Source organism: Astatotilapia calliptera, chromosome 12, assembly GCF_964374335.1.
Source record: "Astatotilapia calliptera chromosome 12, fAstCal68.1, whole genome shotgun sequence".
NCBI lineage: Eukaryota > Metazoa > Chordata > Actinopteri > Cichliformes > Cichlidae > Astatotilapia > Astatotilapia calliptera.
Window position 1 is genome coordinate 21681938 of NC_137433.1, and position 21179 is coordinate 21703116.

At 41.8% G+C, this 21179-nt stretch overlaps 1 protein-coding gene across 1 annotated transcript in view; it reads right to left on the bottom strand.

The window, feature by feature from the left end:
- The window catches only part of ank1a (ankyrin 1, erythrocytic a), an 83722-nt gene that overhangs the window by 15417 nt on the left and 47126 nt on the right, over positions 1-21179 (bottom strand). The window contains exons 3-31 of the mRNA XM_026187581.2: positions 17732-17833; positions 15329-15427; positions 14438-14536; positions 14074-14172; positions 13705-13890; positions 13489-13587; positions 13295-13393; positions 13090-13188; positions 12452-12649; positions 12249-12347; positions 12048-12146; positions 11853-11951; positions 11540-11737; positions 11333-11431; positions 11134-11232; positions 10829-11026; positions 10621-10719; positions 10239-10337; positions 9378-9476; positions 9209-9301; positions 9022-9094; positions 8882-8902; positions 4363-4483; positions 4098-4176; positions 2723-2838; positions 2412-2636; positions 2161-2315; positions 1855-2066; positions 65-269 (exon numbers count right to left, since the gene is read on the bottom strand). Of these exons, the coding sequence (XP_026043366.2) occupies positions 65-269; positions 1855-2066; positions 2161-2315; positions 2412-2636; positions 2723-2838; positions 4098-4176; positions 4363-4483; positions 8882-8902; positions 9022-9094; positions 9209-9301; positions 9378-9476; positions 10239-10337; positions 10621-10719; positions 10829-11026; positions 11134-11232; positions 11333-11431; positions 11540-11737; positions 11853-11951; positions 12048-12146; positions 12249-12347; positions 12452-12649; positions 13090-13188; positions 13295-13393; positions 13489-13587; positions 13705-13890; positions 14074-14172; positions 14438-14536; positions 15329-15427; positions 17732-17833 (3568 nt within the window). The remainder of the gene's footprint in view (positions 1-64; positions 270-1854; positions 2067-2160; positions 2316-2411; positions 2637-2722; positions 2839-4097; positions 4177-4362; positions 4484-8881; positions 8903-9021; positions 9095-9208; positions 9302-9377; positions 9477-10238; positions 10338-10620; positions 10720-10828; positions 11027-11133; positions 11233-11332; positions 11432-11539; positions 11738-11852; positions 11952-12047; positions 12147-12248; positions 12348-12451; positions 12650-13089; positions 13189-13294; positions 13394-13488; positions 13588-13704; positions 13891-14073; positions 14173-14437; positions 14537-15328; positions 15428-17731; positions 17834-21179) is intronic.

The following is a 21179-nucleotide window of genomic DNA, read 5'->3' on the forward strand; positions in this document are numbered from 1 at the left end:
TGCTTTGGAAGTAAACTGCTGACATTGACACAAACACCCACGTGACAGCTGTGGCATGGAGTACCTATGACAGAGCAGAGAAGACGCAGACTGGTAGTATCACCCTCCCCAGAGTCTCGAGGGCTCTCCCTCCAAGATGGAGGCAGGGGAATACGTAGGCCGATTGGTCGGTGAAACTTGCGCCTCCGAGGCTCCACCGTGACTACGGGGCTAAAGTTTGCTTGGTTACCGAGAAGCTTTGCAACCAGCTCATCTGGAACTGGCTGAGCCTGAGGTTGGGAGTCGATGATGGCAAAAGGGAGCACGCAACAGGGGGCACGGTTTTGATGAAAGGGAGATTAAATGAAAATAAATAAATATGAAGAAAGATTTTAAAAAAAGATCAGGATGCCATGTGTAATGAGTTGATTGTAGGTGGATGATGAGACAACAGAAGTGGATAACAGAAAGGACAACCAAGTGGGGAAAATTAAAGATGATGAGAAAGAGAGAGAAAGAGAAATAAGGCCGCAGTGAACAAACTACTTCAACACAGAAACAATACATCTGAAAACCAAATAGTAACACAAACTGGTTGCATGACTTTACAAGTATATTTTTTATTGTAAAATGTAACAAAGTATGTTAACAAGAAGCTTTTACAATCATTAATACAGGAGAGATATCAAGTAAAAAGGCACTGTGGCTTTTCACAAGGCCATTGATGATGCAATTACTACAACAGCATTTTAGTTAAACAGATATGTTCCTAAAATATAGCCATGTAAGAAAATACTGAACATTATATTTCACTAATATTCAGTTACATTCACTATCAGCGTTGTTAGTTTGCAAAACCTATTGAGCTCAGATTGAATTCACTCGTGTGCCTAAAAGAAAAACAATTTCATCAAAACAGTAGTAGAAGGTCCACTTTTCATTTTGATTTACTGAAACATGATTTGGAGTCACACAAGCTGCTTAAGCTGCCGATCTATGTATGGAAAGAAGATTTTGAATGAGGAATTAATGCAATCAGAATCTTGAACTGGAACAAAAGAACATGCAGCAAAACAAATGGCAAAACAGTCGGTATTGTTTAAGCAACCAAAATAAAAATCACATGCAAACGAAACCTTGAAATCCCAAATATGCACGTCTGAGAAACAAATAGATGCACACGGCGAAGAATTAGGAAGGCAGAAACTCGAATGAAATCAATATAGTTTTATGTCTGATGACTGGATTGTTGTTTTTAGAGAATTAATGTACAGTTTAACTGTATTTTTAAAAGTAAAATCACATTACTGAATGTATTTTAGTCTTACAGTTAACAGCCCAGTGCCATGATATGTGACTCCTTGATGTGTTGGGGACATGCAGTCCTATGTCTTATATGTCCTCTTAAAAAAATTACTGCTTTACAGAATGTGGTGCTAAAGTTGAGCTAATAATTATTTATATTTTTTTTGTTTAGACAGCAAAGACACTAAAAGACTCAAAAGGCTCAAAAATAGATATAAACTTATATGGGCTTATTTTTTAGATATCTTAATTTAGTGTGTAAAATGCTAAGTACAGAGAATATGGTCAAGAATACATTAGCGAGAAAGACGTCACTGAAATCAGTCCAGTGTTATACAAAGGTGCCAAGTGCATGCAATGTGTGAAATGTAAGGCAAAAAGGTCCTCCCAAAAAAAAAAAGAAAAGAAAAAATGGACAAACAGACAAAAACAGTAAAGTAAATCAAAGAAACTTGGCACAAATGCTCATAAGAATACATCATTACACAATCAAAGTAAATCCAACATGCAACACAGGCATTAACGATTCTGTTTCTCCTCTCCTTCCTTCTCCACTTCGTTCCATCTCACCTGCAGCCCCAGACGGACTCGTTTGGTGACTGCTGTCTCGGGAAACGTGGCCTGGACCATCGGCACTAGTTTACTTGTCAGGGAGCCTCCTTCCGGGCCAATCAGGTCACTTTCTTGTTGCACTCGTGACACAACGGCAAAATAAAGGGGGAAGTCGGTAGAGATGATGCGGCGGATTCGCTTCTTCCCAAGTTCTTCTTGGCTTTCTAAATCTGAAGGGAGAAGAAGTGGTTGCGTTTGTTTAACAATGACACTAGGCCGCGGCTTAACTGAGTGTCAGCCTGAGATCAGCCTTTAAACTCTTACCCTCATCCATCCCGTTGAGGATTGTTTCTAGCACCTCGTCCCCGTAACGGTTGCGGTGTTCTTTCCAGACCGAGCCATTCTCACTCCTCAGCACTACGAGCTCCCGGTCACCACGACTGAGAGCAGCAAAGTGGGGGATCTCCACAATCACCGGTCTGCCACACATACAGAATTACACATGAGTAGAGAAACCCTTTTCTAACAATACATAAAACACTTTAAAAAAAAAGAAAAAAAAGAAGCTTCCTCACCCCAGAAACTGCATCCCTGCAGGACCCAGGGAAATGATTCTGCTGGCCAGCCCCTCTCCCTCCACCAGTGGAGGGGGGCTGGTCAGCTTCTGCGGCTTCACCAGGCGGCAGGTAATGCGGGTGGGTGCAGCACACGTCCGCGGAGGTATGATGACACGCAGACCATTATGCCTGCTGCCTCGCATTGAACCGCCACGCGCATCCACCATAAAACTGACCAGGAACCTGTTATCGGACAGCGATTGTGACGGTTAGTTTTCCGATCAGATTGTAAGCAGAGATGAAGTGATTCTTATGCTTGCAGTGCTGACCCCGTGTGTATGGGACTGGCGACTGGGCTGACATTGTCTGACGTCTCAGTCGCAGGGCTGCTGGGAATCAGTGAGTCCTCGTCGTATTCTTTGGGCAGTGGAAGTGGAGTGTGTTGCTACAACAGACATAAACAAATAAATGATTTAAATAACTAAAAACTTTTATTACTTATTAAAAAAAAAAAAGGAATGAGAAGCTATATGATGGGTACTGAAAACCTGTGTTTATAGTCACTAAAATTCTAGTTTTACAGGGAATGTTGAGAAGACATTTTGGCAATGACTAAAAGGAGGGTTTTATGTCATGTTACAGAAATGCTGAAACAAATGAACCAGAAATCAAAACTGTGTGTTTACACATTTTAAAACAACATATTTTTTCGTGTATATGAAATATGTCTTATAATAACTCTGAAAGTCACTTACATTTCTTATACTAAATAATATTCACTGCCTTCTTAAAATTATGCGTGGGAATAATTTTTAAAGAGGAAACTTTGACTCTGCCATTGCAGCACTTTGTTCTTTTCTGTTGTAGATTTGCTGCTGTGCTTGGGATCATTGTTTTGTTGCATGACCCAGTTTGGGCCAAGCTTCAGCTGTTGGTCAGATGGCCTCACATTTAACTGTAGAATACGTTGGTATACACATGAATCGATGATGATTTCAATGACTGTAAGTTGCCCAAGGCCGGTGGCCACAAAGCAAGCCCAAATCATCGCCGCTCCACCGCCCGCATGACAGGTGGATAGTTTGACCTTGAGTTGAATTTGCTGGGAAGTCTATTCCTGGGAAGACTGATGAGTGTGTTGAATGTTTTCCACAGAATGACCAACTCCAAATTGTTTGGAAATAGCCTCATAACCCTTCCCAGATTTATGTTTAATGACTTTACTCCTGAATGCTAGACCAGAAAACTGCCAAAACCTATGTTTTTATAGAGGTGCTCACACTTACTGATGATCAATTAATCAAGTGCATTTAATTGAAAGCACCTGGCTGCTACTTATGCTCTTAATTCCTATGGAAAATATATGTAAGGGTTTTCTTGTTGTATACCCTTAAACTTGCTTTTTCATATAGCTGTACAATGCAACTATAGGTTGATTCATACTTGATTTTAATAATTATGTTGGCTTTGAATGGGGCCATTTTCAAGAGTAAATAACAGTATAACACATAAAATAGCTATAAAACCTTTTCCCCCCTGTTTTTTTCCCCTTTTTTATGCAGGAGCAGAAAGAGGTAGACTAATACTAAAGAGTCTGGCTTTCTCTGCTGCTCCGATTTTGTCATCTGATGATTTTATGAAAGTGCAATAAAAGCATTTACTATTTTAGGTTTTCTGTATCTCAGTGATACTGCTCTGTAGTACCTGATCTATCTCATGTTCTCTCAGGATAACAGGCTCTGGAGAGACACGAGGGATCCGTGGAATGGCTGGCGAATAATTTCTGTTGTAGGAAAAAAGGAAAAAAAAAAAGTCAGATTTAAGACATTTCTTTGCATCTCCTCCCAAGTGTTCATCCTGGTGTTTAATGTGTGTGTGTCTATGGTGCAACCCCTACGATCCATCCACCTATTAGCTTAAGGTTACTAGCTTGGCTCTCTCCCCTGCTTCCCCGACCAGCCCCCCTTACGCTGTGCCCAGCCCTCTCTCGTACTCCAGTGATTTCTTGGGGGAGAGGAAATCGTCATCATGGTCTTTCATGTCATCCATCTTCATGTACCTGGCCCCTTCTGTCCCCAAGAGCTCCTCTCCTTCAGAGAACAACATGCCAAAGAGAGCGAACAGACCGTGGTCAGGTTGGTGAAACAGCATCAGAGAAAGAGAGAAAGAAGAGAACAGGGTTGTTAACCAGCTGTGAGAAGTGTTAGACAACATGATATCCCAGCTGATGGCTCTGCTATGTGGTGGTTAGACTGGTGAAATGAAACATCGGTGAAAATGATCTGGCCTTATTATAGCGAGTCAGCAGCACAAACACAAACATATTTTTATCCAGGATACAATAGTAGAATTAAAGCTGCACAGTTGTTCCCACTTTTTGAATAGAAAGGAGTAGATGAAACATTTTCTCCACACAAAACTGGAATTTAAGGGAAATTGTGAAAAAGATGAAATATATGACACACTGGTGGAAAAAACTAAACACAAAGGGATGTGAGAACATGGTTTGAGTGGGAATTTTTTAAAGGACCCAAAAAAGTTGCCTTTCACTGAGAATCTTCTCTTTTCTAACTTGGAGAAACACTGCTAACTGTAGCAACAGAGAAATGGATCAAGCTTTTGGAAATTTGTTCCGGAATAGGAAAAAAGGCATCCATTATTCTGACCTGATTCATTTTTATATGTTTTTGACTAAAAAGCAAAAAAAGGTTTTGTTAAGTGAACTCTAATTTTGAAATCATCACTGAGAGTCATGAACTGATTGTATGAGATGATCTTCCCATGCCTTGTTATCAGGGAGGGAAAGACAAGAACTAACTCTAAGTTGAAGGAAGTGTTTTCCATGTCAGAATCCTTTAAGCTACTCCCAACAATAACGGAGAGGAGAAATAATCTTTTATTGTTAAGTACAAGTCCTGGATTTAGGACATGACAAAGAGATTGAATGCATCGCCTGACAACAGCAGCCTGTTAAGAATTGAGACCATCAGTAAAACCTTTTTGTACCAGTTTGGGGAGAGCACTTAAGTGATATTCAGGAGAGGTCACTATGTGGGTAAAAGTACTGTTATCAAATAGATAAATAATTGACCAGTACAAGAATAATACGATATGCAGAAACCAAAAAACATCTATGGACGTAATAAATGGACAACAAACTGTTAAAAACGGGTTGTTAAAACTACAAGCATATATTCACTTATAATAAAGGGTTAGGCTATAAAATGCCTGCAGTAATCAACAATCTGCTGTTATTATCAAATAAAAACCAGTAAGCAGTAAATTCGACTTCTATTAAACAAAATTGCCACCCCTCTGGCTTTGGAATTAAAAGCTGAGTGAAAGACATCACCCACTCATCGACACCGGAGACTAATGGGATCTCTAATGGGAACGAGATGTCAGCATTTAAGTGTTTCAGATGAGAGAATACCTTTGACAGTCTAGCTGGATTGTTCATACCTTTAATATTCAAGCTCAGGGGCCTGATACAAGATTCAGCATCTGGGTTTTAAGGTGTTAATTTAAGGTGTCACAAGAATGGGGACAAGGCAAAGAGGGGGAAATGAGCAACATAATTCCTTGATGGGGTTGTGTTTATGGCTAATTGTTGGACAAAAGATGTGACGTAGGATGAAAGGAGAAAAAAACGTATTACTGGAATAAACAGTGAAGTGGCCTGAATTAAATGGAAGAAAGTTTCAGTTGTTTTTACTACCTACTATAAAGAATTGTGATTTTTACAGTGGGTTCAATGTAGGAATTAAAAATAAAATTGACATTCTGTCAATTAACAAAAACTTTTTTATAATTATAAGAGAGACTGCGCAATGAGCTAATGAGCTTCCTTACAATTTAAGCCCCAAACAGCATTTCGTTATCATGTGGAAAAACTGAGATGTATTCTTATATTAAAATATCTCAGGGTGTGGTTAAACTTCTTCACTCCTCTGACCCACGAAAGATCAGAGCGGGCTGCATGTGGCCTCCAATGTAAAATGAGTCTCACATCCTTGCTCTAACAGAACACTTCTGCTCCTATAGCTGATCAAATTGCTGGTGAGGACAATAATAATAAACCATCTTATACTATAATATGGGAAATATGGGTGGAGTCACTGCTACAGAGAGCCGATCTGAGGACATCAACAATACAGCAGGACACTGTGGGCAGCTGATTCAGATTAACTGATCTTTACTACATCTGAATAAAAAGATAAAAATGTGCTCTTGACTTTGGAAAAGTTCATAAAATCCAGCTAGAGACAACACTGTTACTGATGAGCAGAGGGTGCATCAGAGCACGGAGCAGCATAATTTAATTTCTAACATTTTAGACAGCCGCTGCTTCAGAGAGTGATGCTGGAGGCGATTTGCTCTAAAAGAGATGAACACAAACACAGAGACAAGCAGAACAACAGAATTTCACTCCACGTATAACACCAACAGTGCAAGTTGCTCTCTGCTGTCCTTAGAACAAAGCACATATCTAGAAGTGAATTGAGGTGCTCTTCAGTTACTTACCCCCCAAAACAGGCGATAATGTTAAAGTGTTAATCAGCATCAAATGGAAATCTTCCCCGTGTGCGTGAATTAGTGACTGCAGCAGCCTGTGTGTCTGCATGAGGTCCCAGAGCCACAGTGATGTCGTAGTTATCATTACACCACATTTGACTCCATGAGTGCGCTACCCACAGGTTCACAAGTTAGCTCATGTCCTGCGTATCCTCTGTCTTGTGTGCCATGCATGTGTTGAGTAGGCGAAGCAGTCTGCTAATATCAGTTTACCAATCCGGATGTGAGATGTGTCTTTAAGACGGCGACTCAGCTACTTTCTATATTTAGAGCCACACTGACAAACTGTTGGTTGAATTATCAGGGGCCTAAAAATATCAAGACATGATATCCCATGACATTATTGTCAGCGGTATTGTAAACTTCAGGCGTTAAACCTGAGAAACCTTAAACCTGTCATAAGTGATTTTTTTTGGGCCACACGGGGGCAGCAGAAAATAGCTGTGACCTGACCAACGGTTCATCTGTGACACGACACAACCATAGCATTTTTTTTATCCTGCTTTTCTTTTTACTCATAATTCTACGTCCTCTGCTTAATCATGCGCGTAAATGTCTTTTTGTTTAATAGCTCCGTAGCTAACAGTATTCTGCAAAAGTCTCAAGCTATCTCTCATTTCCTTATATTCTGCTTCCAAGTTTCTAAAGTGGTCTTGAACAGTAGTTAGGAGTAGGAACTTTATTTGATTCTATTTTTTAAGCCACTGATGTGGGGTGGAAGAAGTGGAGGACAAGCCTAAAAAACTACCTATAGGAGTGAAGAGTAGCTGAAAGTCAAGTCCTTAAGTGACATGAAAAGATCCAGCAAAGAGCTGACACAAGACCTGAGAGCATCTGACCCTTCAGGTGATTCATCTACTGTTCACCTGAACAACACGTCGTATGGAGTGATGAAATTTTTGGGCTCTATGTATGTACGGAAGACAGGAGATATGATCCTGAGTGTCTGGATCCATCCGTAAAACACGGTGGAGGCTCTGTCATGGTTTGGGGCTGCATTTCAGGTAGTAGTGTTAGTCAACAGAAAAGTACTATCAAGTTTTGATCCACCATGCAGTACTCTCTGAAAACACCTGATTTTCAGCATGACAATGATCTAAAACACAGAAGTGAAAAAAAGGCAGCCAACATCCAAATAAGAGTTTTGAATGTCCTAGTTAGAGATATGACAAGGGAGCTGCCTATGAGAGTTCAGGCTGTGTCAAAGAATAAAGGTGGTAATACCAAATACTGAGCAATTGTAACAAGCTTGAAAATCAAACTCTGTTTTTGCCTTATATACCGTATATTACACATACAACAAGCTGGCAAAGCAAACCATTAGCTGAAAGTGACTCTAACCATGAGGGCAACAGTGGTGTGATAATCATAAGCAACTCCTATTAGAACCTGGTCATGTGACATATTATTAATGCTAATAGACCTTTGAGCATTTCTAAGAATCTCTAAGCCCCCAACCCAACAACCAATCAGCCAGCAAACACAGGTCACATGACAGAAACACAAGACAGTAATAAACGATGCAATACATAGAGGCAGATTCACATGGCGATACGGTTACAGTCACACATGTTTCAAATGAATATTAAAAATATGTATATATGACACTAAAATCTAAGTTATTAAAACTCACAAAGAAGGTTTTTTTTTGTGTTTTCCTAACTAAAGATTTATATTTGATTTAATATTATTAACAATGAAGGGCTTATGTCAAAGGCACCTGGAGAGTCAGAGAATGAGCGTGTTAGCACTGGGACATATCGAGGTTACAGACATGGGTGCTATGGGTGCATGCCAGTGAGAAACCAGAGCCACCACCACAGAGGGGAACGAAGGAGAGAGAGAAAAGCAGTGGCACAAAGATGGCGTGAGTCTGAAATGGAGCCACACACGTAAGAAACAGACATTCATACCTAATGTTAGCTGTGCAATTCCTAAAAAAAAAAAAAAAGAGCAAAAGGCAAAAAAATGAGTCGTGAGGGGAAAAATGTTTACATCATCAAACAGTTACAGTGTTCCTGCTGTTTTATTTCAGTGATAATAATGATAATACCTTCATCCTCAGACACATCCAGTATTTCATCCACTGTCTCTGGGAAACTCATGCGATGTTTCTCTGTGGTCGTCTTTTGGGCATGGAGAAAAGAAAACAGTTACCGACAACAGCAAAAGGGAAGGTTCAACTTTTCATACAATATGTTCCCATGTGATTATCACCACCCCTTTTCTGAACATCTCACCATGGAAACTGTCTCCTCAGTGACAAGTTTTAGGACGTCAATCACCGAGATGTAGCCTAACCTCTTCGCGATAGCCAGAGCTGACGTGCCATGCTAAAAGAGAGAGAGTGGGACATCGATGAACACCAAACTTTACGAATGAGGATGATGAAGAGATAATCGCACTCACTGTAGTGGTCTCATTGGGCTGGGCGCCATGCTTCAGCAACAGTGTCACAATATCCGTGTGTCCCTGTTGGGCTGCCTGATGCAGAGGAGTGTAACCAAGCTGTGAGAGAAAAAATACACAAAAGTGTAAAAGTCGCTGTAAACACTAGAATTTCTGTGAGATTTCTAAAGACCACGTTCACGGTAGTCAACAAAAGCTAAACTAAGCCAGATGTGAAAAAACACAGACTTATGAACCAAACGGAAATAAAATAAAACTTACATACGTACATACAAAACTAATAAAAATAAAATGAAAATATTGTAGGAATGTTTTGTCAGTTTGCTTAAATTTGTGATGAGCCTTGATGCCTGAGTTTACTGAGACTGAGACATTACTGTAAGTGATGTAAAAGAAAAATACCCACTACATTATATTAAAAAATAAAGGAAAAGCTTAACATTTTAAGCAAAAATAGACTGCAACGAGCAGCCAACTGAGAAAAAAAAACAAAGAATGTCATATGTGAAAAAGCTGATTAGTCGGTTCATTGCAGCCCTACAGTACATCCCACCTTTTCTTATAGTTGCTTTTTTCCTCTAGCATCTTCATATGAATATGGATAAACGCACACCAGCTTGAAACAGTTACTCTATGTATTACAGCAAACCATGTTTTCAAACATTTATTCCCTTATGAGCAAAAAACTCCTCTATGTCCTATTAAATCATTTTACACTAACAGCGGGGAAACCCAGCCATCACGAGCTGTGTGTTAACACACTGTAACCGTGGTTACTGACAGACTGTACTGAAGCTCTATGACTCATTCCCATCCGGCTTTAGCTGTAGTTTTCGTCCAGAGCCAGAGGGAGGCACTCACCCTTGTTTTGCTGTTCACGTTGGCCTGTTGCTGCAGGAGGAACTTCACCATCTTGATGTTGCCATAGTGACAAGCTACATGGAGTGGGGTGTAGCCCATCTGAAAGTGGAGAAAACACAGTGAAGGTCGTAACCGGGATCGTAATGATCCCACATGGAGGTTGAGTGTTTTATGAAAAACGTTTTAGAACTGCATACTATGTTTTTGAAATGGTTAAAGTGTTTCAAGAAAAGAAGATTGATTCAAAAATTGATACAAAAAAAATTATTTTAGGAATTAACAAACAGCGATTGGACCAAAATATAACCAGACAAATCAAAGCTACTCAGACATTTTCTCTTTCAGCTCAAAGACAAAACACCGCGTGATGAAAAGGTCTTACCCGTGTTGCGGCATAGACTGACGCGCCCTGCTTCACCAAGATATCAGCGATCCCAACGTGTCCTTCCTGTGCCACCAGGTGGAGGGGTGTTAACCCACTCTGTTTGTCAGGGTGAAAAGACAAAGGTCAAAAACAGCAAAAACAACATAGACTATAGTTTATTTTACAGTAACATTTCTTTCATTTTTTAAATTTTATCTGTCTTTGCCTTGTTGCCGAGGTTGACGTTGGCCTGTTTGGAGATGAGCAGGGACACCATGTCAGGCCTTCCTTCCTGTGAGGCCAGGTGGAGAGGTGTGACACCCTGTAGTGACTCAGCATTGGCTGATGCTCCATACTGCAGCAGGCTGTTGGCCACCTCCACCTGGTTCTGCTTGGATGCTATATGTAGGGCAGTGTAGCCATTCTAGAAAACAGATGTGGTTTTCTTTTAGAATGACATGAATTCACACACAATACTAAACCATCTGCCTGACCTTGTGTCTATATACGTGTATTTTTAATTTGATTTACCCTGGCTGCACTGTGTGGTGATCCTCCTTTGCTAACAAGAAGGTTAACAACATCCAGGTTGTTGTGATGTACAGCAACGTGCAGCGGAGTGAGACCATTCTGTAGAAAGGGATTCAAACATTAATCAGACTGTGGTAGTTCAAACAAGGATTTATTTAGTTCTTCTTCCAAACACGCAAGCCCATTATGATTTCCTCACTTTTCCGGCAGCATTTGGGTTGGCTCCTCTTTCCAGAAGCAGCTCTGCTACGTCCACCTTCCCATACTTGGAGGCCACATGGAGTGGAGTGAAGCCTTTCTGCAGACGCACCAACAGGAAAGTGTATAAAACATCAGGTAGGGGTTTTTAGCATTTGGGCAGACAGTTTAAAATTTCACAGCAGAAGGTTGAGCAGGAAGTCTTTACCTTGGTCATCTTAGTCTGTTGAGCCTCCATGTCCAGGAGGATCCGTACAGTTTGCACATGACCTTCCCGGGCCGCGATATGCAGAGGTGTGTGTCCTGCTGTGGTGGTGGAGTTGGGGTTGGCCTTTTGCTCCAGCAGAAGCTTCACTAGCTCCTTGTGGCCCATCCGAGCTGCACAGTGCAGGGGTGTCTGGTCATCCTGTACAGGAGGGAAATTAGCACGTGGATGCAAAACTCGGTCAGCTTCATCTGCCGGTATTCGTGTATCACATTTATTTACAGGACGTTTATGCTTCGGTGTGTAACATCTCTACCTTGGCTTTGGCGTCCACTGGGGCTCCATTCTGCAATAAAAACTCTGCCACCTCATAGTGTCCTGCCCGGGATGCCATATGGAGAGGTGTTTCCACTTTCTGTTCACACACAAACCAAAGAGTCAAATCAATAATGCTCTCAGGAATATGAATTGGTTATTTGAGTTGGACTTGAAATTTCAGTTAGGTACCCACCACATTAGAAGCACTGGGAGAAGCACCTTTCTGCAGCAGGATCTTCACAATGTTGAGATGACCCATAAATGATGCTACGTGCAAAGGGGTTAAGCCGGACTATAAAAAAGGGAGCACAGGATTACAAGAATTAGAAATGATCTTGGGGATTTATTAAATCATCTATATAACTTCACATCTATCTATTTGAACTGTTCTTACCTCAGTCACAGCCTCTAATGACGCCGAGTGTTTGAGCAGGAGATCCATCACACGCATGTGGTTCTTTTTACAAGCAATATGCAAAGGGGTAAAGCCGTTCTGTGAAAGCAAACAGTTATCATTACTACCAAGGTAAAGAGCAACTTTGACTCGTATGACTTAATAAGCTGATCTGGCCTTATTAGAGTATGTTTGTCACTAACCAGAGCCCGAGAGTTGGGTTTGGCCCCTTTGTCCAGCAATACTTTGGCCATACGGTGGTGACCGCAGTGTGCCGCCACATGCAGAGGGGTGAGGTGGTCCAGTGTGATGTCATCAATCTCTGCGTTGTACTGTAGAAGCTGTTTGACGCAGTCCATGTGGTCGCCCTGCGCTGCCATGTGGATTGGAGACAGGCCATTCTGCAAAATAAATAAATAGATAGATAAATAAATATGTTGATTCTTTATTATCTCCAATGGCAGGAAGAAATTTTTCAGATTAAAAACAGAAAATTAAAAAAAAAGCTCCCAGATTTGTACTTATGACCAAACGAAAGAGTGAAATTCAGAAACACTGTAAGTCATGCTGAAGCAACAGCTTCTCAAACCAAAGCAGGTATGTTGGGCACACATGTCCTCTCTCTTCACATTTCATTTACAAATATAAAAGGCAAGACCACAACCATTACCCCACTCATCAAAATACATCAATTTAGATAGTATGCCACAGTAAGCCAAAGGATTGAGTCTTTCACAATCAGTTGAAAAGATGACGGTTTTTGAATTCTTTCCCGTCTTACTGTTAAAAATAAAACCTTTAAGAGACTTAAAGAATTTTCTTGACGCCTGTAGGGGTTTACCTTAGTCTTTGCATTAATGGGGGCTCCATGGTCCAGCAGGATTTCTATAATCCTAACATGGCCATTTCTTGCTGCACAGTGCAGAGGAGTCAGCTCATCCTAGAGGGGAGTGATTGTTAGTGATTTAGTTAATGAACCATCTAAGTAGGACAATACAGTCAGAGCTTTGGAAACACTAAAGCTTTGAGATGAGAGCTTTGGAAACCTTGGTCTTGGCATCAATCTGAGCCCCTCTGTCCAGGAGGAGTCGGACCATGATCACGTTACCCCGTCTGGATGCAATGTGCAGAGGGGTGATACCGTTCTGTAGAACAGACACAGATGAGTTTAGACAAAAAACTAAAAGAACAGAGAGCAAGTCATGTGACTGACCTTCAGTGACAATTAGTTTTCCCCTACCTTTGGGGTGAAGTTGACATTGGCTCCTCTATTGAGCAGCAGTTGAGCTACGTTCAAGTTTTCATAGTGCGCAGCAATGTGGAGGGGTGTGAATCCAGTCTGCAGGGACACATAAGGTTAACACCATGCTACTTTCATTCCCTTTGCACTTAAGAAACAAACAGCTAAAACACACCAATTACAGACATTCCTGTTCCATTCTGTACACACACACACCTTGCTTAGCACATCAGGATTGGGGTCGTTCTGCAGAAGCACTGCGGCTGTGCGTGTATCATCGTTACGTGCTGCAATGTGCAGCGCAGGGAGGCGGACCTTTCCTTTGGTGCCATAGTTGATGAGCAGGGCTACAACATTTTCATGCCCCTGCTGAAGAGCCACGGCGAGAGGAGTGAATCCATCCTGCAACACACCGGAGAGAACCAGAAGAGAGGTTGACTCATGGAAGGAAAATGAGAGCGATGTAAGGAGAGAGGCTAATGAGAACAAAAACGGAATGAAAACACAGCGGGTGTGGATCAGCAGAGATAGGACTGAGCAATTTGGGAGATAACTCTTCAAAAATGTCTCTCAGCTTAGTGGTACCTCAGTTGGAATGCTCTGATTGGCTCCATTCTCCAGAAGAAACTTCACAACCTCTAGATGGTTTTCTTGTGCAGCCATGTAGAGTGGAGTGAAACCCTTCTGTCTCAGAAAGACACAACAGGCACGCACACACCCACAACAGCAGCAGAGCAGACACACAAGCACAGCACCAGAGAGACAGTCACAGATGCACACACAGAGATGTAGACAGAGAGGGAACAGCAACACACAGAAATATTGGAACAGAGACACATGTTAACAGATGGAATTGCAATAGTTACTACAGTGGTTTCACAATAGTTAGCCTGAAGAGAAGCCTCTGTGGATTCAGTGACGACTGCTTTGAAAGGCAGCTCTGTCTCACCTGCGACTGAGCGTTGACATTGGCCCCATAGTTAACCAGCTCTTGGACCACCTGCTCCTGCCCTGCCAGGGCTGCGATGTGCAGGGCCGTGTTCCCTTTCTGGTAAAACACAGAAACATGAGAACACAAGCAAACATTTACATGAAATATTACAGGTGAATTCAAAGTGCAAAGTGTTTTTTTGTTTTTTTGAGAACTGGCAGCATTACAAGGTGTTAAGTTATCTGTATTGGTGTTGTTCCTGCATCATCACAATAATGTTGCATCAGCATTGCAACTGACCAGTCACGCTGTTGTGATGTCATAGCTTCGCAGTGTGTTAAAAAAAAAAAAGCGAAGAAAAACATTTCTTTAATTTTTTTTATAAAATTCTCTTCCAGAACAAATGGTAAGCATTTCAAGTGTTATCTTTATTATGTTGTACAACATAAAAAGAAGTATTATCAAGTCAGGTTTGCTGTTTACCAAATTTTGGTTACTAAGTTTGGTTTGCTTGTGATAGTATTTCATAGCATTAGCTAACTTCTTGGCTAATGCTAACTAAACTAATCAGACAGCGTTATTGGTTGGTTGGGTTGCAGTGTTGATCCTGGGTCAACGTTATGATGATGATGCAGGAATAACACAAACGCATGGATGTCAGCTTGTGCTCATTACGACTATAAAAGATCAGACATTAAAACATTTTTTGACAGGGGCAGCATGTTCCTGCAGTCCTAGCTGGTTCATCACCAACCTCACAGCAGCAAATGACTCAAGGAAGAGTCTTCTTGTCTCAAAACATTAGGCATGTTTCCGAGAAATGTATCTGATATTAAAGCATCTATGATTTTTTTCTTTTTTCCCCACAAGTGATTTTTGAGGGGTTAAGGTTGCAACACTTATTTTTACCTTCGTGGTGGTTTCCAGTACGATCCCATTATGGAGTAGCTCCAGCACCATTTTGACGTGGCCTTCTTTTGAGGCCAGATGAAGCCCATTGAGCCCATTCTGAATGAAAGGGAGAGAAGAGTAGACCTCACACTGAAGGGTCCTACACACACTAAGAGCAGTTTCCTCTAATGGAAAAAAATAAACCAAACAGACAGTATATATATATACACACAAACACTTGAAGACCATGCCAACTGACACTGTTATCACAGTGACTGAATCACTCACAAACCATAGCATGCACATACTTACACTGGACACCATGCATGCGGTACTCTCAGAATCAGAGTGGCCATTAGCAAAAACACTGTCTACAGGGATGAAAATCAAGATGAAAAATCTTTCATTTGATTAATGATCATGAAAGGAGGAGGGTGACGGGAGGGAGATGGCAGGCCGCTGGTCTCGTGGCCGGGAAGAATACGAGCCGTGTGGGATAGGTCTGACCTCACACAGCCTTCCTTCAGCCGCACAGGACATGTGAGGTTGGACCTTTCCCACACCACTGATATTATTCCTCTGAGTGGAGAGACCACAGCACACCATCACTCTACTGCAGACAAAGGAGGGAAGAAAAGGGGGGAGGTAGGTAAAAAAGGTAAAAATAAAAATCAAGACAAAAAGGAGGCGAGTTAGAAAACAGTAGATAAACAGGCAAAGAGAGATGGCAGTGGAGGATCAGTTAGACTGAGAGGGACAGGGAGGGAAGAAAATATAGTGAGGGAGGGGCTGGAGTGAGGCAGCGTGCTGGCGAGTGAGCCATGGCAGAGGTATCCACACAAAGAAGGAACAGTTAAGCCTCCACCTGGCCAAATTCCCACCATACTGACTCAAACTGTCACACAACCACTGAGGTTTAAGGGACAATCTACAGCTTTTGCCAGATAGCCTGTCGCTCTGTGCGTGTTCCAGCAATGACAGCAATGGCAATACACATAATAATAATAATAGCTTACATTTGGTCGAAGCTATTGGTGTAAGCCATGTGAAGTAAAAGACTAGGTTTGCTTGGTTTTTATCCAAAAAACAATGTAAAACGGTTTAAAATAAGACACAAAGCAGACACCAGTTATTCCAATATGTCATGAATAAATTCCACATTTAGGGACCGTAACTGTAAGTGAAACACGAATGCTGTAGATTATCTCTGTAGGTCAAAAACATTTGATGCCAAACAGTAAAAAGACAAAACAACTTCATGTTGAGTATCTACAACACAATGAAATGAAAGTGTGTCATTCAGGAAAACACATCTACCATGGTATCGTAGTTTTTCTGCATGTACATAGTCACATTTTTAATCAGTGGGGTGTATCCCTTTGTCATTGTAGAGCCGTTTTCCAGTAATGGTCGGGACAGTGCCATTTTATACAAATAAACCTGTCATTATGTGGGGTCTGTTGCGGTGATGGTGAATAGGGCTCACAGAAATCCTGACAGGAGCATTACCGCCAAATAATTAGAAAGTGCTGAGGGCACCATACAGTAAGCGAATGGAAGGGAAACCATGACTAAGTTAGATTAATGAGCCATAGTATTCTCTCGTGCGCACATACAGGTTTTGGCCAAGTTTCTGTAGCCTGCGGGCCTCACTCCTAGCCCACTAACACTATCTCTTCCTGGACGCTGTCAGCATAAAGGAGGATGGAAATGGGGCGAAGGAAAAGCCCCTGCCCCATTTATTACCTCCTCTGGAGACCCTTTAAAACCCGACCTGTCACCTTCAGCCACTGATTAACAGTCTAACCGAGCGTACACATACAGTGCACTGGATGGCACACAAATTTAGTAGTCAGTTTAGAGACTTCATGCACACTGAACACAACACACATATGCAGTAAACATTGGTAACACAGAGAAAATCTGAGGAGAACATAATTGGGTTAGGGATTTTATTTTAAATGGCGCCACCTACTCGTTGTATCTATCCCACTGTAACCTATAGGAGAAACTTAAAAGTACTGCAGGTACTACTCAGTGCAGAGCTACAAAAATACCTAATTTTATTTCATTTTTGGAGACACTGCTACTACACCATCCATTCACACTTTTTTATAGTGAGCAGTCCACCAATATCCTAAAAATTTAATTTAATGAGTTAGAAAGCAGATAGTGAGCCAGGAGACTAAAACCCTGGCAGGATTTGACTGTGGGCACATGAAAAGTAATAAATAAAGTTCGGTTTCTACTTTTGTGCACTACAGCACAATATGTTTAAAGACCAGGTTTGCTGATAAGCAAAATTACATAACGTGAATTAAGAACCAAGAAAACCACGTGCAGTCTGAATAAAAGTGACTGGCAGGTAGTTAGATATGCACGCCAGTCTAGATATTTAATCTGGTGAATGAGTTCTCTCACCTGATTGGCTGTATTTATATCAATGCCATTTTTGATGTGTTCCAAGGCCTTGTCCAGGTTGCCAGAACGGGCTGCTCGGAGAAAACTGTTGCCAGCATCTGCCTGCAACAGAAACAGGGAGAGAGGAGGAAAGAGGGGGATAAAGGGGTACAAGAGAAAGTGAGAGACGCATAAAAGTAGAGGACAAGAGAGGGAAAATGGAGAGAGAGAGAGACAGTGTTTGGTTATTTTTGGGAAAAATGCATTATAAGGACTGAGAGCGATAGCGTGATGGCAGTCGTCCATCAGTTTTCCTCTCATTTCACTCCTCCCTTGGGTATTTTGGACAGTGCAGTTTGAAAATCTACATCGTGAATCTACACATATGGGTGTGTCAGAGGGTTTGTTGGGCATGTAGGCAAATGTATTAGAAAATATTGGCCACAAGTCTTTCTTTCACTCAGGTGATAAGGCAAGTGTGATGACACCAGTAGTCTGTGGTGTATTTGTGATGCCAGCAGATTGTTGGCTCTCTGTGTGCGTGTGTGTGTGTGTGTGTGTGTGTGTGTGTGTGTGTGTGTGTGTGTGTGTGTGTGTGTGTGTGTGTGTGTGTGTGTGTGTGTGTGTGTGTGTGTGTGTGTGAATGAAAGAGACAAAGGTAAAAGGAGAAAGGACAGAGAGTGTGTGAGGCTTTGGTGAGCTCTGGCTCACAGGCCGGCACATGGCATGTTCTCTGTTTTTGTCTGTGTTGTTTTTTTCTGTGTCTGAGGGCTTCATGCCTCTTCCAGGCAGGAAGCCAGGCAGGGGTGCCGCTGAAACAGGATCACTCATGTGGCACGGGGGGGAAGCAAGGGAGAGGAACAGAAGCAGGAGCATGAGCGACCGAGGGAGAACCACAGGGAGAAAGTCGACTGCAGCAAAGCCCCACACCTTTTTATTTCATTTACATAATCTCCTCTCTTGGCTATCCCTTCCTTACATCCTCTTCCCATCTGAATGGACATCTCAACATGCTGGTCAGGAAGAATAAACAGCTGTTCACTGTATGCATTTGCATAAGCACAAATAATAAAGTTATTGACTGTACAAATCCCTCGTTTTTTGTTCCAAAAGAAAAACACCAAATGCTGCTGCGCACTACAAAAGATGGTTTCCTCAGTGCTTTATGCTGTGTTGACTATTGTAGTGACAGGGTTGTTGGTCCTCTTTTGACAGAGAGAGAGCAGGCCGGGGTATAAAAGAGAAAGGATCCACATGCCTGAAGTAGAGGCATAGCAACAAATGACACCACACACCCTCAGCATGACACCAATGGCACAGCGCTGCGCAAAGAGAGAGGTCACTTTAAAACAAAAAAGAAAAAAGAGGAGAAACGACAATGGAAGGGAAACAGAAAACCTTTAAAGGAAAAGCTGCTTCCAGCTGACTGTGGCAGCAAAACAACAGTCCCGAGTATCAGAGATTGAATCTACTCAGTGGCAAAGTTTCCACTTATCAGATGAACCTCGTGCAGCAAGCAGCACCCTGAGCGTGAAGTATTAAACACTGGGCTTCTGAGTACACCCACTCCTCCAGAGCCATTTGCTCTGGAGTTGCAGTACAACTTCTCATATACATGTGTGTTTTAAAAGGGAACGTGCCAGTTAGATAGTCCCACAATAAAAGAAAACAAATCATGGATGTACCAGAAAGCAAACTGACTTATAAATACATGATATCATATCTAGATCTTAATTCATGGCAGTTATATTTACTGAAAAAATATCAAAATGACATCAAAAAGCAATAAAAATAAACATAATACACTAATAATTAGGAATAAATCATTAGTTATACGTGACAGCTTTAATACTCACAGATCCTAAGTTAACTTGGTTCACCATCTTCCTGCTGAGTTACTCCAAGACTTTCTCATCCTCTTTCACTTTGAAGAAGATAACAACCCACAAACCCCTCCCTCTACACAGCTGCGATCAGACTGACCTCCACATACAAACACCTGTCACTGGAGTTCTGATCACCACACTCTAAACACACGTGCATACCTCCCTTTATTCATTTCATTAATGTAATTCAAATAGAGGTTGTACGTTTAATAATTGCCCATATCTCATTTAGTTAAACTTGCGCATGTCTATGCAACAGCTGAATATAAATATCAGACGGCACAAAATTTACATAATGTAACAGAGTGCATGTGAGGTTTCTGTTGCATGCGAGGTTTGCAGACCATGGTGACACACAGAGACACTCTCATCAAAGTAAAGGCAAATACAGCTGATGCAAACACACACCCAACACAATATACATGGTCTCACAGCAAATGGTAACACCATAGTGACCCCGGCTGAGGCCCCTCTACAGTTGTCCAACCCATCTGCCACCCACCCCATTGCTTCTCTTTAAGGTGAGGCTTTCCTAGTCCTGCAGGCTCACATGTGTCTGTATGTTTCTCTAACTATCTGCTTGCGTCAAGAAGTGAGTGTGTGGTGTGCTAAGATAAAGATGCAGGGTAACCGCACCCATCTGCCAAACTCAGAGACAAGCAGGTACAGAGCTCATACACAGAGCAGAGAAAACACATGCAGTCTAAAAGCTGCTGTGTGGTTTTTCTCGTGTTGCACTCTGCTGGATCGTGTTACGAGTTAGATGAATGAATCCCTCCACGATTATTCCCAAAGAGAATGGACGAGCTTACGACTCCTGGGCTGCGCAGAAATGAGCAGACACATTAATCATACTGCTTGAAGCAAACGACGCAGACAATAACCTGTTCAGAAGCTCCACGGTTAACATTAGCAGTATCAACGCACGGTGTCATGCAGTGTGCATGCAGCTGTCCTCGGGCTGAGACAGTGCAAGGCTCGTTATAATGAAGCTCAAAATTACCAAGTAAAATTATTCCCCTATCATCACTCATCACAGAAAATCCTCTACCCTGAGCTCCCCTACTCGCCCTGCCCCTATCTCAGCTTTTCTTTCCTGTTGCTTTCTTTCCCTCCTCTACCCCCTGCTCCTTACCCGTCTATCCCCCCCCACCTTCGCTTGCCTCCTCTGCTGGTTTTGCAGCAGACAGGATGACATCATCCCCTCGCCAGTGGACTGCAGTGTTCAAAGACTCAAAGTGTGCATATGTGCTTGTATGCACATGTCGGATATTAATTTCTTATCCCATTGACTGAGGCCCTAAAACTCACCTGAACATTCATTATTTTCTTTTTGCAGCTATTTCACATTAAAGGGTTTTTATGACCAGTCTGGATGAAGTCAGACTGAATGGGGAAGTAAAAACAATGCAAGGCATGAATGGGAAGTCTGCCTGCTGGAGAGTACCAGATACTTCTAATAGAAATCTAACAGCATAATTCAGGAAAACAGCCATTGTGACCCCTTAAAGGTTAGTCTGTATCTGCCAAAAACTTTTATTGCACCCTTTTTTTCTTTTTGATGCCTTTAGTGGTGGATCTTA